Genomic DNA, 27962 nt, shown 5'->3' with positions numbered 1-27962 from the left:
ACAGATACCGTTTTGAATTGTTTTTTTTTTTTATTTTTGTTGAAAGTTTTTTGCCTTAAATTAACTAAATTCTTAGAGGGTTTTCGGTGTGTGGGGGCGTTGCTGATGTTTGTTATTAATTCTTGAAGGTTAATCACGAGTAACTCCATTGTCTTCTTTATTTCGTAGAGTCGAGCTTTCGTACATTCAGAATTTAAAAATTGTATACATTTAGATCGATTGGCATTAAGATCGCCTTGTGGTATTTCCTGTATGTGTATTTATTTGCATTTGCATTTGAATTAATTAACTCACACACATTGAAGTAGTTACACACACAAATTCATATATCATATTTCGTATTCCGTAGTTCCGTATTAACTATATAGTTAGTTTTATAGTTAAACATGGACTTGGGAGTTTAAAAAGATTTCTTTTTTACACACAAATATATTTATATTTATATCCGTTGTTTAGTATTTCTAGTTTTCGTTTTGGTTTTTGGATTATTATTATTATTTATTCAAATATTCGGCTCGTATATAATTGGTTATTTAAAAAATATGTAAGAGTTTTAACTGTACAATCAACTATCACAGTCAACCATCTCGAAAGGATAAGCGATAGGGGGAAAGGGAACCTAAGGATGTATGTTATGTCTCTTATATGAAACACCGAAACTGAAACACACACATAGAAATTACTTGTTGTTTGTGGGTATTGCTAAACATTTTTTACACTTACATTTGTTACTCATATTTTATTTATTTACAAATCGTAAATTGAATCAAAGATCTGGCAAACTTCTATATGGCTAGAGACATTCACTGTGGGGACTCGATTCGGTTTGGTGCTACATTTAGGTTCTGCATTTGCTTTGGTTACGTATTTCTATTTACACTTTTTAAATCTTTCATTTTCAGACCCGAGAAAATTCTAACAACAATTGGGGAACAATGTAGAATTGTTCTATTTTGTAGGAGTAAGAGTTTTGCCAATTACTTTTGCTTGGCTTTCCATTTTTTGTTACACTAAAAACACACTGAGAAGTTTTAGTTTTATTTTAACGCTTTTGCAGATTGATAACTACGGGGTGGAGCAGCAACAACGAAAACGAAAACTATTCTTAGCAGTCATACACTCATTCGCACACATAAAATACTCTGTTGGGGGTTGGTTGGTTTTTGTTCGCTAATGTTCTATGAATAAAATCCGCTCAAATATTTTCGATTATTCGAGTTTCTTGCGTTTCGTTTGGATTCATTTGTCTGGTGGTTCTGGTTACAAGTTTTGCATTTACAGTAAAAACGTGGCCTGCTCGCCGCTCTTCATGTCCAGATAATCGTAGAGGGCACGCTCATTGGCGCCATAGTTACCGGGATGCGCAGGGTGTCCGTGATGGCTGGGATGACCGGGATATGGCGGCATGTTGTCCAGACTGACGGCAGTGCCGGCGGCGGGTGTGGCCGCTGGCGGTGATGGTCCTGCGCCCATCGTCAGTCCGAACTTCTCCAGGTGACATCATTTGAGCAGCGTCGGTAGGCTGCTGTTCATCAGGCGGTTGCCCACGACCAGGGAATTAAGCGTCGAGGTGCCGCCACCCACCCCGACGCCCACGCCAACGCCCACCCCCATGCCAGCCACACTCAGCCCTCCGATTGCCCCGAACCCGGCACTGGCATGGGCCGGGGCCGCCGTCAAGGTGGCTGTGGCTATATTCAGATTATTGCTTACACTCGTCGCACCCCCTGACCCGCCGCCACCACTGCTGGAGACGTGAGAGCCATTGAGGTTGCTGTTGCTGCTGGCGCTGCCAAAGCCGCTCATCAAACTGGATACGCCGCCGCCTCCGCCGCCACCCCCGTTGCCTGAGCTGGTGCTGCTGGATGTGGAGCCGAGGCCTCCCGTTGCCGTGCCCGATCCGACTAGGCCGCCGACGCCTGTTGCTGCAGTGCCGCCGCCAATGCCTGTGGCACTGGCGATGGCATTGCTCTCATATTAGAAGGCGCCACCGGACGATGATGGTCATGCGTAGTGGGGATAGCTGCTCAGATGCGGCGCCACATGGGAGGGCGTCACATGGCTCATCGAGTGCGGCTGATACAGATTCGTGGCCGGACTGCCCCAGTTGCCCCACGACGCAGCAGAAGGGAAGATGGATGCTGCACAGGGAGAAAGCGGAAAGAAAAGGAGAGATTTCAGTGTTAGCTGTGGGGCGAATTCTTCTCCTTTGTGAGAGTTGCTTACCCGATGACGAGGTCATGCCATGGTGGGGACTCATAAAAGAGCTAAGCTTGGCGCTGTGATGATATGGTGTCATGAACAAGTCACTCTGATACTTGTAGGTGGGATCGCTGGCCGCCGGCTGTGTGGCCGCTGCAAGGCCTTGGAAATCAAATTTGTACGCATAACGTTTGCCATGCACCTTGGTCATGATGTTCTTGTCGTAATAATATCTGCAAAAAGGATAGCAATGGGTAGGAAGAATCTCGTTGAGTATTTGTTAAGCAACCCCTCGGCGACAGCTTCTGATCGAAATGTGGGAAAGTTAAACAAAAGGACATGCTCATGGTTGGACATGGTCTAACCCCCCAACTCAGATGGACAATAAATAATTACAAAATAATGCTCGCTTTATGCGTTTTAAGTTAATTTTGCTGACATTAAGCGATTTTAGTGCCGCTCCCCAGACACTCTATCTCTCCCTCTCCCTCTCCCTCTGGGTAATTAAATGGCAAAGCCTTGTGCAGAAAGTCAAATAGAAATTTGTTGGGGGAGATGTTCTGTATATTGTGTGGGCGTCCAAGAAATGGCAGGCGCACGTTTGTTTGCATTCGAGGGGTTGGCCGTGATTTCTTTTCATTAAGTTGGCAATCCATTATGAGGCATGACTACTGCCGGCCAGGTTGCCGTCACATTAAAGCTCATTTGAAAAGACAATTCGCATTGTGGCTGCGCTTTAAAATGTCCGCAACTTCCGCTGTAGCAAAAGTAAAAAAAGAGGCAACAAAAGAACATGCAAATAAATTACAAAAAGGAGCGCAGTGGCAAACATTTCAATGCATCAATGCAAATTGGCATAATGCGTGCAGTTGTCTTGCTCGTTCCAGGGGCATAAATTATGCCAATTACGTCCATAAATTAAAACCATTAAAACAAAAGCTGGCTGGAAAATGCAGCAAAAAAATACGCGCAGAGGGAGGCACAGAGAAAATGCCATTGCCACTGCGACGGCGATTGCTCTTTGCACAAACAATCAAAGCCAATCAATAGACTGATGGCAGGGACAAAGGCGCACAATCAAGCAGTAGGAGAGCGAGAGCAGAGACCAGAGACCAGAGAACAGAGATAAAGGACCGAAAAAAAGGGAAGAAAAAGGATTAAAGTAAACCCATTTCGAGGATTGGCCACACAAGCACACAAAAGGGCAGCTGGCTGTGAATAAACATGTCAAATGAAGCATTAAAGCACTTGTCCTTGCTGTCTAGAGCTCTCTCTCTCACTCGCAGTGTGTGTGGGTGTTAATTTACACACCCATTTATCCACACACATCACATGTAGCACACACACACACTTTTCTGTGCTCGCATTTCTGTGTAAACATAAAAGCCAACGATGATGCTGATGTCTCTGATGTCTGATGATGTCTCTCCTAGCTCTCGTGTTCAATTGTTCAATTGAGTTGAAATGTGCAAAAAGGAACAGACGAGCAGACGAGCAGACAGACAGACATGTTGAGGCTTCCTGCACATCAAAAAGGATTCTCGGGCAAGAGGATTTCTCGACTTTTTACATCTTTATTTACATGTTACATGTCTGTGTGTGTTGCAAATTGGCTGCCAGCACTTTTTCCACTTGAATTCGCATCATTGGCTCGTTGGCATCGTTGCCACCGTTTTCGTTTTGATTGCAATTGACAGTTTCAAGAAGCTCTGCCCGTAAAAGGGTTCGTTTTATTTCTTTTCGTTTGCTGTCCTGCCCAGGGATTAGGCCAACACTTCTTTTGGGCCAACTGATGTTTGCTTAACAAATTGACCGTTGCACAAATAGTTTGCGTTGCCGCATATGCTGCTGTCATCTGTCATCGTAACAGAAAATCACACACAAAAACTGAACATAGAAATAGGGAATGGAATTCAATACGAAATTGAATTTTGGCAATTAGATTTGTATTTTATTGGATTTTTTGATTACATTCCCGTGCAATTTATGATTGAATCTCTCTCTGCCCAGGACACGCCCACACACACACACACAATCAAGTGGGGCTAAACGTTGGTCAAGTTTTGGATTGTCACAGATTTTCTTTTTCCCTGTTTTTATATATTTTATCGTTATTTTTTTTGGGTCATTTGTGTGTACGTTTTGTCATCAAAGAGGCTAATCATTGACGGGCACAAATCATTTACTGATGAGCGGACGAGCAGCACATTGCACACATGCTCGCATTTTGATGATGCCACAGATATCGGCTAATTAGGGAGCACTTGAGTGCACCAGCGGAGAGGGCAGAAACCACCACCAAAGTTATAGATAGATACCAGATTAGAGGGCATAGTGTACTCACCTCAAGGCGCGACTCAGTTTGTCGTAGTTCATGTTCGGCTTGGACTTGCGTTCGCCCCAGCGTCGGGCCACCTCGTCGGGATCTGTGAGCTTGAACTCTCCGTTGGTGCCCTCCCAGGTGATGCAGCTGGCGTTGTTCGAGTCCGACAGCAGTTCGAGCAGGAATTGCCATAATTGTATCTGTCCGGAGCCTGAAATGGGAATTATATACGTTATAAAGACATTTAATGTCGGTCTTTTGGAGCCTGGCTAAATGTCCATCAAAAGAGCATATCCTTTCGGCGTTTGGGTCTTAAATTAACTACTGCTGGGGCTGGGGCTGATGGCTGGCAGGGGGGAGATGTGGCCAAAATGTAAGCATTTTGTGGCATGCAAAAGCCCCATAAAGCATTTCCTGTACGGATTGCTGGCTTGCTGGCTTGCTGCCCCCCCGCGAGCGCTCTGTAGGGGCAATTCGATAAATAACTGTGACTCCATTCTGGTTCTCTTAGCTCTGCTCTGCTCTGCTGGCGGTGGCAAATCTATGACGGCTGCCTCAAATTGTTGCAAGAGAAGTGTAGCGCAACGGAAATGGCATTGCATGTAAGTGTAATGGAAGTTGGGAAATCCTACTGTTGCCCTCCTCCATCTCCCGCTCTTGGGCCATAAAAATAGATGTCCTGTCTTGCACTTTCACTGGAAATTTGTCAGCGTCAAAGCATACATATCATTTTAGCTGGATCTATGATGGAGAGAGTCCTCGCTTTTAGCTCTCTCTTGGTTGAATAAATATTCCTCCATCATCTACCTTGAATTTGTTTTAGTAGCAAAGATTCCCATAGCTAATAAACTCTATAAATAACTTCCACATTTCTTAAGGTTATTGCGTCACAGCATACTCTTTCCCCCCTGCCTTTATGTTGCATAGTTCCCCATTTGCTCTTTGACTTTTGTGCTTTCCCATCCCAAGCCCACGCCTACGCCACGTCGCGTCACGAAAATCAAAAATTCCTACTCCCAATCCGCCTTTGAACTTTGGCATTGTGCGTGCTAAAACATTTACAGAATTATGATTGTGTATTGTGAGCGGGATTCGCCACGCATTCGACGCAGACATCATAAATCGCTTAATCATTTGGCAATTAGGCCACGGAAGAAGGCCCAGCAAACGGGCTCTGTCTCGCTCTCTCTCTCTCTCCTTTCTCTTCTCTGTTTGCTGTCAGACAAAAGATCCAGTCACAAAAAAAGGACACCACACCACACCAGAGCAGAGCAGAACGAGAGCCAGTGGGGGGTGGCTTGGAAAAACTTGAGGCAGCTGTGGGGCGGTGGATGGGTTTGGTGGGACTTTTGGTGGTGGCTTAGCGCTGCTCATGTGTGAGAACGTCATGAATATTGCGTTAATTGCAAATCATGGCCAAGTGAATGTGTTAAGTGCCAGCACGACGATTCACCCACGACGATGATGAATGATAATTGTCCCTGGGGCTGGGCAGAAGACACACACAGATAGAGTGGGAAAAGAGAGCGAGCGAAAGCGAGGGCGTGGCTAGGCAGAAGACACATAGAGTGAAAGGTAGGCTGGCCAGGCAATTGGCACGCTATTAACAGTAAACAAATGCACAAAAGGTACACAAAGAGATAGACACTTAGAAACCATTTAGTTTTACATTTTGTATCACCAATTTGTAATATTTTAAGGGAAAAACAAGAGATGGATCTATAGTATGGATCGATACTTAGTAAAGACAAAGCATTGGCAATGAAATTTAAAATAATTGAGTGTTTCTCTATCTCTAAAAGTCACTCTGAGATCAACAGGAACATCTACTTGGCTGTTTCTCTCCTTGCAAAGCACAAGGAAAACCTATTAGCAGTATTACTATCCTTCAGGCATTAACTAATTTCACTAGAAAGGCGTTAAAGTGCACTCCAAAAAAATGTTAATTAATAAATCCCCACCAAAAAAACATACTAAAACCGGAAGTAATTAGCGCCGTGGCAGGACTTTGTATGTGAGGCTGCAGCGACTACTTTTTATACATAATTAAGAACATTTTTTGTTGCTGTATTTTGACTTATTTAATTATGCAGCGACTCTTGGTGGGTTGCTTTCTTGGTTTTTATCAGTTTTGTGGTTGCATGCAACTTGCAGCTGGAAGGCATACACACACACACACACACTTGCAAATGAGTGTGGCATGTCAAGTGTTTGACCAGCTTGCAGCGGCGCTGACCGGACTTGGCTAACAAAGCGGTTCCGTGTCGAGAGGAAGCCATAATTAATCAAAAACAGCATTTTTGCCACCCAAAAAGCGAAAGCGCAATCCCCCATATGGGTGTGTGTGTGTGTGTGTGTGTGTGTGTGTGTGTCTTTCTCTCTGTCTGTGTATGTGTGTGTATCTCAGTGAGCTTTTGAGTTCAACTTCAAGTTGAAGTTTAGAGCCAACTCTTGGCAACGGCCTAAACCACACAACAAAGTCGCGAAAGAGAAAGAAAAGTCAGAAAGAGACAGAGAGAGAGAGAGAGAGAGAGAAAGAGGCGCAGGGCCAGGCAGAGGCTCGATTCGTGTAAATGTCGCGCCGGAAAATGTTGGGCGTCTGGGTTTTTATGCTAATTCCGTTGAAGCGCCATGTTTCGATGGGGTGGCATGGCATGGGGGCCGTGGCCGGTTTTGCTGCCACATTGGGGTTGCGGTGGGTGGAGCTCATGCAACAATAATGGCGGCGGCGGCGGCAAAAGCTTGCCCCAGCGCAGGATCAATAGGAATTATTGATTTTGACCCTGGAAAACACCTTTGGACTTTCATTTGTGCAGCAAATTCCAACCAAAATGTGTGACACAATTTAATAGAGTTTAATAATAGTTTGGCAAGTATTTAGGATTTTTTTTGGGTTAGGGACTCTAAATAGGTAATGGCATCCCCTCATCTAGCCCTCGCTCTTTTATTCCCAATCTCACGGTCATTAATCTCTGCGGCTGTGTAAAAAAAAGGCTTACGGCTGACCGATTTATCAAAAATTCATAGAGAACACGCCACGCCCACTTTAGAATAACCCTTTGACTCTAGCTTGCATCACTTTTTAATGGATTTTCATGGCGTTTAACAGCAGGGCGCGTGCCCAAGAGTTCCAGACACTTTCCAATTCCCAAGCAATGAATGAAGCGAAAGGGCAAAAGCTGCAAAAAACAATTGCCGAGACACGCCCATACACGGACATCGACACACACGTACAGAAGTGATATAATAAATTTACGAAAAACACCTTTCGCATAAATTAGAAAACTGCACCCCAAAAGTCGGAGCAGAGCAGGGAAGGGGTTAAGCTCGCATGCAATGGGTTAATTTGTTAGGGTCGCCGTCCGTCCGGAGGGCAATGACTAAGCCAAGTCGAATCTCAGCCAGAAATTGATATGATAATGAAATGCAGCCAGAGCTCTGGCTCTGCAGAGTTCGTAAGTGTTTTGGGGTTCCAAAACAGATTGGGGAGAGTTCAGAGTCCCGAGCTCTGGAGTTTGAACCCCCCAAAGTAGTAGTAGTAGTTGTAGTCACGTGGCCCACGCAAAGGGAAACACTAATCGCAGCACCTGCATCTTTATGCTTTTCTGATTGTTCCACTCACCTGAACTGGCCAGCCTGCTGCTGGTGGGTCCGAACATTTGATATGGATCTGTGGATAGAGAGAGAGAGAGAGAGGGTTGCAAAGCAGAAAGCGTGGCATTAGTCCAAGTCCAAGTCAAAGTCTTTTATGCAAATATTTTTTAATGAAGGGTGCCCGTGCCCGTGCCCGTGCCCGTAAACGTAAAACGGGAAACATTTTTATAGAAAAGAAAAGGCAAAAGCAATGGCAAGTTTTAGTTTCCGTTGATGAAATGAAATGCATTACTAGGAAACTGTAAAATACGAGTACCTATATAAATCTATACGTATTATATATGTATATGCATGCAGATGCTTCATTTGTGCGCATTTGTCGAGTGCACTCGTACACCCACACTCACCCACTCACTCACACTCGAAATATCCATTTCACTTATTATCCGGCGCGCGTTTCCTGCATGCTAAAGCCCTGAATTCAGCTCCTCCCTTCACCGTGGGGCTTGGAAGGTTTGCGGGGAAAAGAAAGGTTACTCTGTCTCAATGCAGTGCCTGATTGCAGCGTTACCGAGAGACCAGAACCAGACACACTACTCAACATACGACACAATTGTCCCATAATTCGCATCATCTAGCCCAGAGCCAGCCAGCCGGCCAGCCATCCTCTGGAGTCTCCATGTCGCGTCGCTCGACTCGTTCTCGTTGTGGCCATTGTTTTGCAAACAGTTTCTCAGCCTCATTCGTACATCGGGCATTGTTCTCTCAACAGTTCTTTAATGTCCCGAAAAAACTGCCCCCTATTCCGGTATTCCGGGACTGGCTGGCTGGCTGGCTGGCTGGCTGGCTGGCTGCCTGGCTGGCACGCGTCTTATTCATCCACGGCCGTCAATTTTTTTGACAGCAACAAAAGCCTGGCCAAGTGCGTCTGGGTCTCTCTCTGTGTCCCTCCCCCGTCTCCCCACCCGTTGCAGCCCTCTAATTGAGAATCCTTTATGGCATTTTCAATTGTTTCCATTACGCTTCAATTCCACTGCTCGGCACTTTTGTTTCCATTACCATTTCCAGTGCTGCTCAAGTGGCGTATTTAAGGTTTGATTTTGCGACAGTATTTGCTCGATTTCTGTTTCGGTTTCGGATTCAGTTTTTGCTTTGGTTTTCAGTGTGAAGTATTCGAAATGAATTTTTTAAGCGCAGGGTAGGAAAGCTGCTTGCTCTCTGGTACTGCAGTCCAAAGTGAGTGAATGAGTGACTGAGTGAGTGGCTCCATTCGTATCGTATCGGATAGCAGTTCAAAAAACTCAAAAACTCAAGTGCCACTTGCAGCGTGCGTCCGATACAATGCCGAAACTTTATTAGTGTTGGCAAACAGAGTTTTCGTTGCAAATTATTTATATATATTTCCCTTTTTTTCATGCGTGTTTATGTTTGATTTAAGGCTAAACAATGCGCGGCACGTGTGCCTGAAGCATCTGCCAGGCACTTGGGGCTTTTTAATGGAGTGCCAGAAGTGGCATAAAATATGTATTTAAAGGTAGGAACTCACCAGGTTGCCGTAGTTGCGAGTGCGGATCATGTTTGATGCTCAAGGCATTGGAACTGTAGCCTAAAAGGGTGACAAAAACAGAGATAAAGAATTAGAAAAGTTGAATAATAAATGAAGGAAATATTGAGAGGTTTAATAGCTCAACGAACAAGCTCACGATCTACACAGCTAATGAATAACATATGGGGATAATTTCTTTTATATCTTAGATCACACCAGATCACATTCTCTGATATGATCGCTTTGCCTTCTATCACAGAGTTCAGAAAAAATACCACACCCACGCGACATCCAGAAATGGTCTGTTATTTCTGCTCTAATGATTTAAACATAACCGAGCTGTCAGTTAACACTCTCAGTTGAACAATCAAAGGCAATCATCAACTCAACCGCAACACAAACATTATCTCAGCAATGTCATCAAAGAACTCGACGAAACGGAGCCCAAGGCATGGCTTGTCCTGTGACATGAGCAACGCTGAAAGCTGTGAGATCTTTTTCATTTTAATGGAATATGATTGCTGAGAGAGAGGGAAAGAGAGCGAAAACAATGCCGCTGGCAATTCAATTTACAATCTCGGCGCGTTCAAACTTGTGGCAAACTTCACGCTTCATACGAAATTAAAGCCGCAGGCAATGGACACACACACAGAGAGAGAGGAAGATTTTCTGGGTGGTTCTTGCAACGAGCGACCGCCCGTTGCTGTTGTTTTTGTTGTCACTTATTGTTCTTAAAAAGGCGAACAACTTTTCATATGACATTTTTTGGTTTTCTGCGCGCTTTGTGTGGCCACTCAACTGCGAAGAGCACAAAAGGCGAACGATTGCAGCAGCCGAACAGCAACAGCAACACCGACACCAGAGTGGGAGTGTGGCATGGAGTTTGGCTCTGGTTGGGTTGTGCCTGATGCTGCCTGAGTGGAGTTGAGTGAGGCTGAAGTTGTGAACAAACTTTTGCCTGTGCACAATTTTGATGCCATCAATGGCCAACAGCTAAATGCGTGCAGCCGAGCTGAAATTTTTGTCTCCTCTCCGGTGTCTGGTGTGTGGGGGAATATTTCAGAATTTCACAGATTTAAAATGCCTGCAGGCCATGGCCATTGGAGTGGGTGTCAAAGGACAATATAATTTCAATTAGTATTGGCCCGTAACTAGCCTAATAAGCCGCTTAACCCCCCTCTGCTCGCTTCAATGCCTCGCAACCCCTCGCAAAAAAAACACGTGTAGTCGTCACCTTTTTGGAGTCCTTTATCTATACAGCAAAAGCAGCCACAGAACCAGAACCTTAACCATAACCATAACCAGAACCAGAACCCCCAACCCAAGTGTCTGTCAATATTCTATTGATGCTTGTTGATTTGCTTCAATACATCTATCAGAGCACAAATTTTGCATGCTTCACTGGTTCCCGGCACCCAAGTTCCCTGCGTCCCTTTCATTCGTGTGAATTTCCAACTCCTTGGGCCTCTGTCTGTACTCGTGTGTGTGTGTGTGTTTTGCATATTTAATATTAGCTTATGGCTTTTTGAGTGCTTTCATTTGATGTCTTCGGGTTTCGAGGCATAATTTGCTATAATTTTAGGCTTCGAGCATAACTTTTTGAGTTTATTTGTTGGCAATTTGCAATCATTGGAACTCTGGCGAATTAGTCAAGTTTTGTTTGAGAATTTGCAGCGGTTTTTAATGGGATAGATATATGAAAAGTAGGCACAAAGATGATAGAGAAGAATGAAGTTATTTTGATGGTATGTGGAAAAGCCAATTGCAGAACTTTTCATCAGTTTTATGAAGCTCTTAACTGCTCGGAGAGGATAACTACCAAGAAGAGGAACGTCTTGGCCTTGAATTATTTGTTTCAGTTATTTTTACATTAAAACAAGTTCATTTTTGTCCAAAATTAAACAAACTCGAACTTAGAAAGTTATCTTCTATCTTATCTTTTTGCAATTAAAAACGAATGAAAGCTTGTATACAATTTACCTTTGATTTGATTAAGTAAATACAATTTTAAAGGGGTCTCCTCTTAGAGTTAATGTTAATGTCAATGATGTCTTTCTACCATACAGCAATTAGGGATAATTTCCCCTCAATGATGATCTAAGTTATTTGTAGAATCTATTTTCATTTCAATCACTTCTTGCTTTGTTCACCATCACCGAATCTAAGTTAATTTGAATTTTATTGTAACTAAAATACACTTCAAACTCACCTTGCGATTGGGTGGAACTGTGGGAGCCCCACGACGATTTGTACGAGGAATCTGCAACAGAAAGAGAATAAATATTTTGAGTATCCAATTCCGAATTCACTTCACTTAAGATTTAACCTAGGCAAGTAGCACTTAGAGTAGAAGCCGACGGCAGGTTACGATTACGAGAAGTAAGTCTTAGGGAGCTATGGCATTAAATTATTTACTTGGATTCCATGCGGCATTGGTCAGGACCGCGGCCGACGGTCGTGTTGGCTCACACATTGCCCACTCACCTGCGAAGAGCATTGAGAAATTGCTGAAGCCTCCCGTGGAGCGTGACAAGTAATCAGCGGAGGACTTGATGTCCAGCATTGTGTGGCAGCGGGGCAAACCGCCGTCGGTGCTCTACAAAAGGTTGCTCCTCACTCGATAGATTCTCGTGTGTCCCTCAGTAGGTGTCACTGTCCAATTGGTTTTCCTCTTTTCCGTTTCGTTGCCGAACAATTAGTTGGAATTTCAAATTCAAATTCAAATTTGCTATTGCTCTTTGTCTTTCCTTCTCTTTCTTCTCTTTTTTGTGTTGTTGTCCGGTTGTTGTTGTTGTTTTTTGGCAAGCGGTAAATTGGTCGCCGGAGTCCGGAAACTAATAACACGGAGGCAGACGCAGACGCAGAGCGACGGAGAGGCGTCTCCAAGTCTTGTCCACAATTGAATTTATTTAAAAACGGAGGCAATACCGCAAACGAGCAGCGCGAGCAGCGAGCCGACGCGCAGCGGAACAGGAAAAGGAACGGGAACGGGAACGGGAAAAGTGACGATCGGAACCGGTTACCGTTTACCGGACACCTCGACTTCCGTTCGAACTTTCCAATGCACTTCTGGACCCTGCCGTCCAGTCCTTTCGTTCGCTCGTTCGCTCGCGTGTCCAACTGATTTATATGTGTCAATGTGTGTACTCTGTATGTGTGTGTGTGTTTTTTGCCGAGAGTTTCTTGGTGTGCGTGCGTGTAGGCCCACAAAATCGCGTAAATCACTTTGGTTAAGAAAGGATGCTTCTGGCTTCTGGCTTCTGGCTTCTGGACAAGGGACAACGGTTTGCGGTGTACGGTGTACGGGCAACGGTTTACGGGTATCTGTATGTTCGTTTTATTGAGCTTGAGCACTGACACCGGATTGCGTCCGATCTGTGGCACGGCAGCGTAACAATTGATTTCATTCCGTCGTCAAATCGCGCATATCCTGCCCAGGCCACCGCCGTTGTCGCTGGCGTTGACGTTGCTTCAGCCTCTGCCTCTGTCGTTGCCTCTGCCTCTGCCCACCAACCTCCCACCAACCCTCAAAGCTTGCCACATGCCACACATAGTGGGGGTGGCTGGTGGCTGGTTGGGCAGCACTTTGGTGGGTGGTGGACTCGGCTCGTTTGTTCGCTCCTTTATGTGTATCTATCTGTCTGGCTCGCTGGCTCGGGTTGGGCATGTTGCTGGCTCTGTTTGGCATCGCTGCTGCTGCCACTGCCACTGCTGCTGCTGCTGTTGCTGTTGTCCTTTGTTGCGCCCCAGGATATACTTAGGGTTTTAATCCACACCAAAAGTACACATCCACCCCCTGGTTCCGTTCCGACGCTCGACTCGAATCACCAATCAGCATTGAGACAAGGTGTGGCCTAGCCACGGAGAGCCCGGGAAAGCTTTTCGTACGCGCCAAGAGAGCTTTCTGCAAATGGAGGCAGGATGGTGTGGGCATGGAGCGGGAAAGGACATTGAAGTCGCTGCTTAGAGGAGCCCAAAACATTGGATTCTAATTGTACGAGTGTGTACCCCATCTAAACGTGATCCATGGAGTTGGCTTACACTCAGAAATGAATTTATGCAGGACAAAAGCTCGCTCTCTCTTCATCTCTCTCTCTGTCTCTCTTTGGGTTTATTGTAGGAGGTTACCGTTTCCACTTGACTAAAAACAAGCCACAGGCCGCTGGTTTGGGACTCTCGCTCTCTCTAGCTCTCTCTCTCTCTCGCCTTCTCTCTGCACACACTCACACACTATGCCCGTCTCTTTTGCGCACGGCCACTCAATGGATGGCCGCTGCCGCTGCTCCTGGCAGAGCTTCAGAAGTGGCATCGCCTTTTTAGTGGGTGACACGAAGCAACAAGGACGGATGTATTATCCACTTCCTTTTTCCTTCCACCAAACACAAGGATATTACCGTTTCGTCGTTCGCCTACAACACCCCCCCAGCACCACCTTCTCCACCGTTATGCAGCGTGTTCCCCTATCCACTCTAAAGAGCGTGTGGAGGGTGAGGATAGGGACAGGCTGAAGGTGGGACTGGGGAATAGCTGATGGTGGGACTGGTACAAGCTGAAGGTGGGCACTGCCTTTGAGGGGCACCGAGGAGGAGTGCTGGCAGCGTGGCAAAAACAATGCGCGAGAAGTTGGAGCTGCAAGGATTTGCAGGAGAAATCAACAATAGTTGATTGTGAAAGGCTTTGACTGCTACAGGGGTAAGAAGTGGAGAATGGTGAGTGGAGGGAATGATGGGGCGGAGGTGCACATGCGTTGGCGTCGACGCTGACAGCGCTGTAGCTGCTCAAGTGCAATTGTGACTCTGCCTTCTGCCTTCTGCCTTTCTCACTCACTCTCTCTGTTCCTCATCAAGCAACAGCGCGCCTTTGCGCCATGCCCCTTGAAGCAGGCAACAGAAAATGACAGGCACACACAAACACCCACACACACACACACACCAACAGTCACTCAGTCAAAGACAGCCACCCAACCATCTACACAGCTGCCTTTCGGTTGGGTCTGGCTTAATTAATTTTTGAATTCCCCATTGAAATTGTTTCTGCCCCTCTGTTTTCTCTGCCTCTTGTCCCGAGGCGTCCTGGCCAAGTGGGCATCCAGAATGCCCCCGCCCCAGTGGGTGGCATGGGCTAATTCATAGGCGTCAACGAACAAATTGTAGTTCCTCACACATAAACGAAAAGCTTTACTAGTTTTCCTTTTTGCACCGCTGTTTCAGTGTGTGTGGCATGTTTTCCCTAGCTCTGGTTCTTATATACCCTATAGAGGATGTTTTTCTATGAAGAAGATGGCGTTGTGGGGAGAGTTTTACTCAGTTGAAGGAGAATCAATTGAATTTGGAAAGGTATTTCATAATTTAATTGAGCATTTTACGGAGCACACAGCAAGGAGTGTAAAATGGCTGAAAAGGGTTGGAATTTGTATAATTAATTCCCAAAAAAGCGCTTAAGTATTCGAATGCAAACTCTCAATTGTTAACCCATTAACCCAGTAGAGATTGACCATTGTAAGGGTACTCCATGTGAGACTTAAAATGGGACAGGCCCCGACAGGCCCTAGCACTTGCAAAAGCTATGTACAGAAGAAGATTTTCCAAGAAGATTTTTAAACAAAGTTCTTAAATGGGCAACAAATAGTCGTATATTGCCACACATTTTTCTCTCGCTTGGCTTGTATTTTAGTTTTAGTTTTAGTTAAAAACAAATTTCGCTTTTCACCCACGCATTCATGCAACCCGAAAACACACACACAAACAAAGTGAAAAGTTGAGCACAGCTCAAGGGAACTTTTAATGTACATGCACCCATCAGTGTGTGTGTGTGTGTGTGTGTGTGTGTGTGTGTGTGTGTGTGTTCTAGTTTGTGTCTCTGTAAGTGTGTGTGAGCTGCTTTGACACGCAGTTATTTAATAAACGTAACTGGAAGGCAAAAGTGGAGTCTCCTCACCAACCAGCTCTTACCCTCAAAGTGTGTGTGTGTTAAGGTACGTGTGTATGTGGGAACCCCTGCTAATGGCATCTAAAATGGCTAAATAGCAATTTGCTGTTCCTCCGTTAGAGCTAAACCAAGTTTCACTTGGCTCAAAATGTTTGCCTGTGGCAGAGGGGCAGACTCAAGCGCCGCCTTCCCACTGTGGCACAAAGTTAGTTCTTGCCGCTGTGTCTGAGCTACGCTTAACATTTTAATTGCATTCATTATGTAATTTCATTTGCACGCCAAAAGAAACGAAACTTTAAATTAATTTCTTTTGTTGTGCGATTTCCGCCATTTTGCGACGCCGTAACATTTCCGTTGACTCCCCAAAAAAGCTGCGATTACAACGCTGCCACTTACGCCTGCGACAACGCCTACGCCCATTCTGGCGCTCAACCAACACGCCCACAAGTCAAGTGTTTGAAGTTAACTTTAAGCCACAAAACATTCATCTATGTCTTGGAAGATGCTGCTGCTCCTTCCCCTGCTCCTGCCGAGTGACACACAATCAATGCATCCCCAGGCCTGTGTGTCCATTTGTCTGTCTGTGTTGTGTGTGCAGCCCAAAAACATTCAACGAAGCGTCAAGACAAACATGACGACACTGAATCACAGCACTATGGCCAAAGACAGGGAGCATATTGTACGAGTCCAACCACCGAATCACCGAACAGTTAATAAGAAACGCAATCAACGCTGCGATTTGTTTTCTCAAGGCTGTGGGAGTGGGAGCGGGTGAGTCCTGGCTGCTAATATCTCGTATGCGTCTTGTCCTTGTGCAACAACGAAATGGCCCAGCCTACAATAACAACTGGCAGCTCGGACACGTGGCCATTAATGACGTATGAATGATGTAACACGCGACGAAGTCGAAGTCGCTGCTGACGCGGCACGTGGCATACAGCTCGGCGAGGCATGACAGGCCAAGAGTCACCCGGCGGGGGCTGCTCCTGCTCCCTGCTCGTTGCGGGTCTTTAATGCTCTCTGGCACTCCTCCATCCTCCTTCAAAGATTGCTCATTTTGCCTGCGGCCTTTGGGCTGTGCATTTTGTTATTGCCAAAATGCGTATTGTTATAAACGCCATAAAAATAATAAAAATACAATACACAAATTTCTCTCCTCGTCTCGGGTTCAATATTTGCTAATCAAATGGGCGGCAACGGCGTGGTCCATACTCATAAATCAGCTGGAAATTGGCAGCTGTGCAAAGTTTTTTGTGTGGAGTACTCGTACTCGTCTTTGATGAGAGGGTTAATGATGGAGCAACAGAGGGAAAGCAGCTCAGAGCATGGGTAATATATATTGGCTGGTCAATATGGGACAGTAAACGATGCAGCCTCTTGTGTTTGGAGTGCTTGAAGCTTCTACAGATTCATTTACTCTGTCGAAGATTAGTTCGCTCTGATTTACATGTTCTCTTCTCTCTCCCCAAAATATATTCATTGTATCAAATCTTTCCACTGCATTAACTTTCCATAAACTTTCCTTGACCTGGCCCTGTCTCTCCCTCTCTCCCACCCTTTGTCGACACCTATTACACCTTCCTTATCAAGTCGAACACATCTAGATGACTGCCCGAAACTTGTTCCCACAAAAGTAAGAGCAATGTCAACTCGGAATTCACACAAATAAAAGGCAACACGCCAAATCAAACAAACCCTAACCACAAAAAAAGCAAATAAAAAAGGTAAACCCCAGCGAAATGAAAGTGAAAATTGTAATAAAAACAAATTATGGACACGAACAAACAGGCAGAAAGTGTGAGAGGCAGGAGGGTGGGCGGCCACGAAGGCAAGAAATTCTCACAGAAACATATTGAAAGTGTCCTCTGAACAATACAAGCAATAATTGCGCAACTGATAAACAGCAGCGGAGGTGGAAGGGTGTGCCACGAGTGCCACGGGTGCACGGTTGCACGATTGCAGGGTGCTGCATGGTGCGTGGCCTGCCTGAACTCCGACGACTCCGATTACCAACGTTTGACTTTCGGTTCGGAGATAATTGCACAGGAGAGAGACAGACCTCAGCTCGTTTACGTTTTGGTTTTCCTGCTCTTTTTTTGTGTGTGATTCTTTTATAAACTGAAAGCTAGCATATTCACACGGGTGTTGCACACCCCTCGAGCAGCTCTTCACCCCCCGCGCCACTTAAGAGCCAATGACAACAAACAGCAAACAAACAATTAACATACAGAACTGCCATCCCAAAAAGGGGTGGCCCGTCTCTACTATATATGACTTGTTCACGTGCTATTCGAGGCTATAAATTATTGCGGTTCGACTCCAAGCGACCCTCGCTGTCAATTGATAACGCAGATTGACTTTGGAGGGTCGCGGCGCAGGTCAAGGGTTCTCCCACGGCACGGAGTCTACGCTCACGTGAGTTGTGTTACTTGAGATAAAAGCAAAGGCAATCCGAGGAGAGAGAGTGTAGTAGTTGGCCATAAATTCAACAAGCTCATAAATTCAATTGACAACTAAATTGCAGTTCGCTTTTTGGCCTCACACCCAAACCGGAGACGCTTCGACACAGTCACCTCCGGCTCTGGGTGCGCTGCGTTTCCGCCGTGTAAAGGCTGCTCTCTCTCTCTCGGGAGGTGCTCCTGCTCTCTCTCTCTCTCTTTTGCTTCTTCTAAAACTTTCAAGTGCGCCGCAGCTTTTTCTATTTTCTTTTCACCTTTCGCTGGCTGCCACTTCTGATTTTTTCCATTTTTCCCATATTTATTTTCTTCTTTTTCTTTTTTTGATATTTCATGTCGGAAGCGGGTCATTTCCAGCGGGGCATAAATCACAACAAAAAAAGCGAGGCCTTCGAAGGCGGAAGCCCGACGACCTGTTGCTGACTCGCTGACAGTTTTCTATTACATTTCCATTCGTTTCGCTTTTTTAATTATTTTTTGTAAACTTTTTTGCGATGCTTTTGTTCGCGCAGGCAAATTTGTTTGTCTATCGGTGCGAAATCAATGTGAACAAAACTAAATTAGCAAAATACGAGAATATATATTTTCCAGCTTGTTGCCGTCATCGAAAGGCGGTGACGAGACGTTGGCTGGCTGGCGCCTGGTACTCAGCCTGGTGCTCAGGGGTTGGGCCGAACAATGACGTGATTTATGAGCGACTCGTGCTCGCATCTCAAAGGGGGGTAATGACTGAAAGTTCGGCAGTTAAGTGAACCGCGAAAAGGGCCATGAATAAAAATATTTGGACATCAATAGGCAGCACACACAATCGCACATGAGCGGACATCAGCAGCCAAGGGAAAAGCCTGGGAAACGGAGTCACGGCCAAGTTCCCTCCTTTCTTTCTATTCTTTATACATTCATTTATGTTTTTGCTGCTGCTTTGCCACATTTATAAATATGAGCGAATAAATTTAAGCGTAAGCGTCAGTCCGCGAAGCTGTCAAAAAGGACTTCAACGTCCTTTGGCCCCGGTGCGGCCATGGCCCCGTCCCTTGCCACGGACTACGGACTACAAACCTGGCGCCAGTTGGCACAGCAGCATTTTCAATTTATTTTCACAGCCTGAAACAATTACGGGTGAAAAAAAAAAAACGAAACGAAACGAAAACGAAGAATAAACTGTGCGCAAATGAAATCAGAAATTAAATTTGAAGTGGGCAAAACATACGGCGACAGATAGAGACAGACAGTCAGAGACTGCGAAAGGGAGAGAGTGAGAGAGGCAGACTGAGAGACACAATGTGGCGCTTGCTTGTGGGTGGCCAAAGGGGGTGTGTGTGTGTGTGTGTGTGCTGTGTGTGTGCCACCCGCTGGGCATTTTGATGGAGAGGCGTGGGCTGGCGTCCAGATTATGTGATTACGATTACCGTACAGCAGGCAGAGCACAAACAGCAAAGCAAACAAATAAACAAACGACAGATGATGATAGACATCACAAAATGTGATTACAGAATTTAAAATATAATTAAAAAATGGAAGAGCGGGAAAGAGAGACTCCTGAAATATTTATTTCCTGCAGAATGGCTATGGAAACCTCCCAAACTCTCTCCTAAATCAATCTTAAATCTCTAACCCATAGTTTATTCCTTCTATAAATCAATCTACTACTTGTTTCCCATTCAACCAATTAAACAAGCAATCGAGTAGCATAAATATAACCAATCTTGTGATAATAAACAATAAATTCTATCAATTGGCACTCACTCAATTATGGATGTTAACGATGTCAAGCTCTCCATTCTCCACCCTTTCTCATTATGCACACCTAACCGCTCAATTGTCCGAGCACGAAGGGAATCCCACAGATATCCAGGCCCAACCAATGCCATCCCAGGGAACTCGCCTCTCCTATCTGTTGTATCTGCCACGCTGTCAAGGACGCGTGCGCCCTAATGCGCTTCACATAACATTTTGATCATTTTATGATCTGTCGATTAGCCTCATTGTTGCCCTCCCATCCCTCGAGTAGCTGCTCGACTGGTAGTCGCCCGAATGTCTGGGATGCGCTTCGGGGGTTGTCCTCGTCCTCGTCCTCGGCCTCGGCCGCACACACACTTCACATCACTTCACGTTGCGTAGTGTTTCGTTTCCCTGTGAAGTGTGTTTGTGTGAGCGTGTGACTAACACGCTTTAATAGGATTACCGCTGAAGAGCACTTAAGAGTCAAATTTTCAACGGGGGCAGTCGCATCACAGACACAACAGACAGAGCGTGAGGCCGCTGCCTCACTGTTCTCTGTCTGCGAGCGGGAATGTTGTGACTGTTGCGTTTTGTATGTTTACAGTGGACCAGGGAACAATGAACATTAACAGAAGGTTGTGCCGCCTTTTGTTTGCCAACTTTCCCACTGTCAATAGCTCTCAACTGCAGTTCCCAGAGGGACCAGTGCTCATGGCTCATGGCCCAGATTACGCGCATTAGTCAGGCTTAAGGCATTAAGTCAAGTGAGCAATTGAGTTATCAATTCTCAGGGATTCCCAGGGACTTGCAGTTAGATCGGAGGGAGCAGGAAACTCTTCCAAATACGTGAGATAAGTTTCAAGTGCTGATACGACATCATTATGCTTAGAATTAGATGATTTTGTAGAGAGCAAAGCTTCAATCTTTATGAAACGTTGATCAGAGAATTCCCTTTGAGAGTCCTTCCATGAAAATATGCCAAAATATGTCAAAGAACCCTTCATAAAGTTCCCCCGACTTCTTGTACAAGGCTATTCCCTGACACACACTGAACACTTTTTTCCCAAAGCAACCCCCTGGAAACCAAGGACATGCCAGCTCTGCCACCTCCGCAGAGCACAACAGCGCCCTCTTCAGTGTGAACAATGGGACTTCAGGTTGCTGTCCTGACTGAAAGCTGTCAGAAAAGCTCAAAGGACACATTTCTGACATAATCACAAAGTTGCAACTTACACAGTGCCGAGCTGCCAGCTCCTGATGCTCCGACTCCACCTCCACCTCCGCCTGCAGCTCCGCTGGCGCTGCTGCTGCTGCTCTTACTTCCGCTGTGCCTGCCCTGCTGCTGCTGCTGTTGTTGTTGCTGCTGTTGTTGTTGCTGCTGCTGCTGATGCTGTTCACTGGAGGCGGACGAGGACGAGGGCACAGCGGCGTGCGAGGATGTTGTGGAGCAGTCCAGCGAGGATTTATCTGCAAGTAGCGTAGAAGAAGCAAACAAAAGGATACTTTAATTGCCAGGCAGCAAATACAGAAATTTGCACACTCAGCGCGGCACGCTTCGCCTTTTGCTACGGAAGTGAATGGAAAAAAAAGTGAAAATGCTGAAAGCTGGGAACAAAAATCATAAATCTCGGCATAGATAATTGTCATCAGAAACTAGCGACTGGTTTATTTATTGCCCGAATTATGGTTTTCCATTGCTTCCATGTCCTTCGTCCCCACCAGTACAGGAACAACATGGGTGGTGCTTCAGCGTCACGCAACGTCGCTCGGAACGAACCAGCGCACCCACCCTCGCCCTCACCCTCTCCCTTTCCATTTGACTCGCTGACAGATCCTGTGAACCGCAAAGGATATAATCGCGAGGGTTGTCACTTCACAGACCAGTCGCCAGCCAATGGAGAGTTGTTTAATTGCCGTAAATCTTTGTTTGATGTAAACAACAATAAGCCAGAAAAAAAAGAGAAGCAAAACCAAGAGAAATTTGCAACGCTTTCAATTGAAATGTCAAGCCGGATGTGATACGAGTCTATGATAATGATAGCCATGAAGATGATGAGAGTATGATGTTCTCCCATGAGAGCTGTCGGCTCTGTCAACGTACTGTGTCATAATTGCTGCCTCAGAGAGGGAGGAGGGAGAATGTATCCTCTGAAATGGTAGTAGATCTCACGTTAAACTGAACTTTAAGTAACTCAAACTCTGACTATTGCAAACTTGCTCAAAATGTGCTTTTAATGGCACAACTTCTCACATTATGACAGTGGAAAGTAGTCAGGGAAATGCATCTTTAAGCTCAATTTCCATGGAAAATATAGCCCATTCTGTAGAGCTCGAACATTTACACATAAAAAAGGTAAGAAACTGCAGAAATGTTTGTTACTTATGGTTAAAGCAGTACCTTTGAAAAGTGATCGATCTTTCCATGTAATTTCTACATAAAATAATTATTTGTTTTTGTTTTCCTCTTTAAGAATATATTCTCCAGAAACTAATCCAAAGAAGTTTAAAGGGAACTCCAAATAAAAGAACTCTGCCCACAATGGCACACAAATATCTATCTAACGTTTATCATATCTAATTGTTGGACAATCTTCTATATATTTCTACTTATATCTTTGCCTTGAGTTGGCTGGCAAGTGTAATTATTTTTTATGCGCTTTTGTGAGCCAAACGTCTTTGCTGTACAGCACAAAAAATAATGAGTTACGCATGACAAAATCTTTTCATGCCAAAAGCAAGCAGCAGCAAAAACTCAGCTACAGTTGACAGCAGCAGAGCCACAGCCAGAGCTCCCCTTTGAAAGGGCGACAGGGAGACACGAGCACAAAGAGTGAGGAAAGGATTCATTTCATATTTGCTTGAGCGCTTCGGGCATGAGACGAGAGGAACATGAGCTGGCAGCCATGTTGTGTCTTCCATTTGCGTTGAGAAAAGTCAGGAGATTATTTCCACATAATAAAAAGGGTAAATTATCTTAAAGTTTTGGCCATAAAATGTAAATGAAACGTGTAACTCCACCAAAGAACCACTGACAAGTCGGCGAAGGCCTTGTGTCGGTCTTGTCTAATTGAAACAGAAACCGAACAAGAGCCCAGAGTTGGGGCATAAATTTGCCAAAAAAGAAACTTTCTTATAGAAATAAATGGACATGGACATAGCGCTTGACTGGGGACTTGCAGGACGTAACAAACTCTTGCCAGGCACGCGATGAAATTGTTCAGTTTTGATGGTTCTATCAAAAGCCGGTCCCGCGGACCGTTGCGTTCCAACAGCCAGCGACCAAGGGCCACATTATAAGCCACATCCGCCGGGCCGGCTTAAATTGATAAATATGTAACCGAAAACAAGTAAAAAAAGTTAACCCGAGAATAGAAGCGAGTCAGCGAGAAAGACCCCAAAGAGACCTCAACGTTTATATGGATAATTCAATTTAAATTTTTTGTGGAATATCTTTTCCCTTTTTTTTTTTTTTCGTTTTTCGTTTTTCCAGTTGTTGGTAGAACAAGCGAAATTATGTACATGGCTGGTCGCGGTTTTTGGGCCATTGTTTTGGCCATTAAATGTAACGGGGCTCGGACATATTCGTTGCCCTGAACTAGCAGCAGCGAAGGCGGTGCGGGAGGAGGAGTAACGGTGTGGAGGTGGACCTGGCACATATGCTGTTTGGATGTGTTTAAATAAATACGCGAAATTTGCCACTTTTGTGGCACACAACATTTTCGGCAATTCTTTTTCGCCCCTTTGCCACTTTTGGGATCCGTTTTCCCTTTGACCGGAAGCGCAGGATTTGTTTTTCCGCCATTTCGTTGACATTTTTCGTGCTAGACAATTGCGAGAAGGTCAGTGGGTTGCTGGGTGGATGGGTGGTCTGTAGGGGAAGGTTCCCAGTGCTGATCCTCGGTGGAAAATCGGCTTACCTGCTCGAACTTTGTGCTCCACATGGGATGTGCTGGAGGACGTCAGCGATGACAGTGCCGGTGCCGCACTAACCGCATCCAAAGTGCCGGATGTGACCTGGCCAGCGCTGGACGTGATGACGCCATGCTGTGTGCCGGCGGGTGAACAGCCAGCGGGTGGCTGCAGCGTATCCAGACGATGGCGCTGCACGCTGCTGCTCACCCCGACCGTGCTGCTGCTCACCGCATTGTAGTTGAGTACGCCGGCCACGCCTACACCAACGCCTACTCCGACACCAACACCAACACCAACACCAGGGCCGTGATTGTGCGGCAAACCCAGGCAATTGCCAGCCCCATTTGCAGTCTGTACGGGCAGGGTGTCGAGGCTGTCTGTCAAACGCTGGCTGGAGTAAATGTCACTGTGGATTGGAAAGATCTTCAGTGCTGAATTTCGTCCTTAAGTATGAAATTACTCACCTGAAAGCGCTGGTGGCACCGAAGAAACTGCTGCGATCCTGCAGCGCCGCCTTGGCCTTCTCTACGCTCTGCTTCAGCTGCTCAAAGGTGGACTGATGGAAGCGGTACGAGGTCCAGTCCGGAGAGCACTGCCCCAGCGTCAGGCAATCCTCGGTCTTCACCTGGGCCAGTGTCGGCGGCGAGACACGCTTCAGGTCCAGCGCCGTTTGATACGAACACGAATTCTCGTACATGGCGCAAGCCTGAGAAGCCTCAATGGCTGGCTGTTGGCTAAACAATGGATTCCACTTGACTCTAAAAGAAGTAGGGGAAACCAAAGTAATTATTGGAGTTGTTTAGCATTAAGGTTAAAGTGTGTATTTTTCATGGATTTATAAAGAAAATTGTATTGCAATTACTGGAGAGTACTCCTAAATATTAAACCCCGCACTCACCTCATAGCAAAGCTACACAACTACGGAAAGATATTCATAAATCATAACGCCTGGCCCCACAATTAAAGACTGCAATTTGAAGAGGCCTTTTGGGGCCAAACAATCGCTCTAATTGCCAAGGCTCCAACACGTTTTGGTCTCCAGCTCTTCCCTCACGCTCTTTTTCCAAGCATAATTAATAGTGCCTGGCGTACAAGTGGAGCTCCCTTAGATATAAACACAACGTGCATAATTATCTGCCTTGTTATTTATTGTGTGTACGAGTACGAGTACGAGTACGGGGAGTACAGTCCCGCTCTTTTGGACTGGGCCAACGTTGCGTATGAGTGCTGCGCCGTGCTGTGCGTGGGTGGCAGCCATTTGAGCGTGCATTTCTAATGTCCAGAGAGTGGCGGAGTGGCAGAATGGCAGAGGAGGGAGTGCAGACCATTGTTAGCTGGTCCTTTTTGGCCAGTCTGCAGTTAGCCCCAAGCACAGGCACTGGCACAGGGCATGCAAATTTTTGCACTCTGCCCTCGTCGGAAGTTGCTGAATTTTGATTTATGCCAACGAAATTTATGCCACACACTGTCTCCACTGGTTTAAAGTTTCCCCCAAAAGCGAAAACAAAATGGCTTTAACTTGGGCAGCATCAGAGACAGAGTTTCAGGCATCAACGTGAATAAATTTCATTATCTGACGGTTGCATCTCGTACACAAAATCATCAACTTTTGCCTTGTCAGACATTATAAACGGTCTGCACACGCCTCATTTATTATTTATTGTATTTCTGTTGTGTTCACTTGGGCTTGCGCTTGGAATCGGGTACGGCTCTTCTTGTAAGCAAATTTCCCCAAACAAACATTAGCGGGCAGACATCTTTTTTGTGTGCGTAGCTATCACAATCGCATCGAGCGCGCGCACACCGGAAATACGAGCGGGATGCCAGGATGTCGGCCTGGAGATGGCGATGGCGATGGCCTGAATGCTCGTACCGCTCTCTGACGCGTGTGGAGTGGAATGATTGCCGCGGCGGCTGCCGTAAGTTATACTTCGGTTTTGAATACAGTTTGCCAGCGAGCATCTGTTAATGGTTTAATCCCCTTGTAACACGATAGAGAGAGAGAGAGAGATCTTTTAATTAAGAGGCCACACGCTTGCATCCTCATTAATGGTTTGTTAGATTGCAAAGATTTCACTGCCACTCTCTGGTTGGATTGTTCATTTGCAGCACATATTTTTTAGATTTTTGAATGCTTTATCTGCTCGCTGCATAATGCGACGAGCGAGCTGTTTAATTGTTGAGCAGATGATGTTGATGTTGATGTTGCTGCCGCCGCTGCTTTGATTTGTTTGCTGGCTTATGAATATATCCGTTGTATGTTTTGCTAATTTGATTAGCAGTGCACACGGATGATAGAAGGTTTTGTGGGGAGACACTGTTTGCTTATTGGGGAATTAGTAAATGCAATTTTGAGAGCAGAACGCTGCAGCATACATAAAGATTTAGTTAGTAAACTCTTCAGTGGGTTAACAATGTAATTGATTTTGAAAAGGTTTATTGATCTGATCATACAAACATATTTGGCAAATGGAAATACATTGACAAAGGGAGTTTTAGACATTAAAAATCGATAGTTTTCAGTAGTTTTGCAACTGAGTTGATCGGCTAGGAAGTTCTTTCGTTCCTTAGTTCGTTCTACCAGTCTCCAATCAATACAAGATATGTCGTTCTTGTTTCAGCATCTAATTTCATTTGATAATTTAGTTCGTTCCACCTCCAAATGTCTTGCAATGCCCCTCATAAATCATTTGAGCCTTGTCAAAGTTTTACATTGTGGAAGACCTTATTTCCTTGTTGAAATCATGCAGCAGATATATTCATCGGAATATCCAATAGATTAAACTTCCAATCTCTTAAATTTATGATAATTACAAACACATTTCCCTACCCAAACTCACCTCAGGATTATGGCTGTTGTCTCTGTTAGAGTTTATCCAAAAAGTTGGCTACTCCGCTTTCCGCTAAACTCGAAGAACTTTTGGTAATCGTTTCGATCGTTAACACTTCACTTCGTTATCGTTACCGTTACTAGTGGCGAACTCAATCGGTTTGTGCAGTTAATCACTCAAATCAAGTGCGTACAAATTGCAGAGCGGAAGTGAAATTATTGTCAGAAATGGCGACGGATATGCGACAAGTGAACGCGACAGCGACGCGCCGCGCGACTAAAGGTTTTGTTTGTTTGCTGTTTGATGTGTCCTCGTAGTAGTTTTGTAGCGGATATGCAAGGAAATTTGTCAGGGCAAGGACGAGGCAGACTGGACACCGACGGCACAGGCAGCGAAGGCAGCCGGACGAAGGACGAACAACGCGTTACCTGGGCATTCCTCGATGTGCCTTTCGCACAGGTGGCAAGAACAGGGGACAGCAGTCGGAGGGGTGTCGTCGCCAACGAAAACGGAACGAAAATGAAATCAAAAAGCGAAATTTCTATAATTTCCGCACAAAAATATCCGCGACACACACGGAGGAGCAGCAGGAGCAGGAGCTGAAGGAGGAGGAGGACACATGTGAGTTGCAGTTGCAGTTGCCACGCCCACAGCCAGCAACAAGCTGGGCGTATGTGTCCGTATGTGGGTTTCCTTCTTGGCCCTTTTCTTTTTGTCCCTTAGTATTTTTCTTGTGTGCTGCCTGCCCACTTGGCCAAGTAAAGGTTTCGTTTGCTTTGAGTTTCCTGTGGATGTGGATGATATTGACGACGTGTGACCGACGAATCTTAACCGCAAAATACCGTTATTATGTCGTCCGCGACGTGTTGCACGGTAACGCGCACTCGAAGTTAATGTGGCCCGGTCTTCGGGCAGATCATCCCGTCCGAAACAAAACAGCGTTGGAACGTTCAAAGATGGCGACACGGACAGAGGACAGAGAGACGGGGACTCGAACACACACTCCTCCCACAATCATTATTATATTTTTGGAGCTGTGTGTAATCAGCAACCGCGACGCTGCCAGCAAGGATGTCACCCCATCGTTCATTCTTTTGCGGTGGTTGATGCGCACGCGCGCTCCTCCTTCCCTCCTTCCCTCCTGCTTTGCCCTTTTATCTGACGCTGTCATCGGCTGCTGCTGCTGCTGCTGCTTCTGCTTTCTGTCTCTGCTTCGACTCTACTGCTGCTGCTGCTGCGTGGTGGGCGGAGCCAAAACTGTGCCGCCGTGGATGCTCCATGGCAGTGCTCTTCTCTATGTTCTTGGGCAGCACTGTGGCAGCATCATTAGTGCTGGCGAAGAGACCCCATTTTGGGCGGAAGTGCGTATGAGCAATATTTTAACAATGGCGTTTAAAACAGTTAAAGAGCCAGCACTAACACACACGCTACTCTTATCTATGTGTGTG

General features: G+C 45.6%; 1 protein-coding gene across 4 annotated transcripts; it reads right to left on the bottom strand.

Moving 5' to 3' along the window:
• Nucleotides 1–5: 5 nt before the first annotated feature.
• Nucleotides 6–27386, bottom strand: LOC117587418 (DNA-binding protein D-ETS-3). Of its 4 annotated transcripts, none has more exons than XM_034278082.1 (10): nucleotides 26524–27386; nucleotides 24148–24441; nucleotides 23689–24089; nucleotides 21005–21238; nucleotides 11875–11925; nucleotides 9666–9725; nucleotides 8148–8195; nucleotides 4547–4736; nucleotides 2227–2435; nucleotides 6–2141 (listed from the first exon to the last, which is right to left on the bottom strand). In XM_034278082.1, exons 2-10 carry the CDS (start codon nucleotides 24378–24380, stop codon nucleotides 2005–2007), a joined length of 1563 nt encoding a protein of 520 aa, XP_034133973.1. In that variant the 5' UTR covers nucleotides 24381–24441; nucleotides 26524–27386; the 3' UTR covers nucleotides 6–2004. The 4 variants fall into 4 exon arrangements, with proteins under 4 accessions (XP_034133973.1, XP_034133972.1, XP_034133974.1 ...); XM_034278081.1 differs by lacking the exon at nucleotides 26524–27386 and adding an exon at nucleotides 24582–25823; XM_034278083.1 differs by lacking the exons at nucleotides 21005–21238; nucleotides 23689–24089; nucleotides 24148–24441; nucleotides 26524–27386 and adding an exon at nucleotides 12081–13084.
• Nucleotides 27387–27962: the final 576 nt, after the last annotated feature.

This window comes from Drosophila guanche, unplaced genomic scaffold (assembly GCF_900245975.1).
Source record: "Drosophila guanche unplaced genomic scaffold, DGUA_6, whole genome shotgun sequence".
Taxonomy (NCBI): domain Eukaryota; kingdom Metazoa; phylum Arthropoda; class Insecta; order Diptera; family Drosophilidae; genus Drosophila; species Drosophila guanche.
This window is presented reverse-complemented; position numbering and strand designations above follow the sequence as displayed.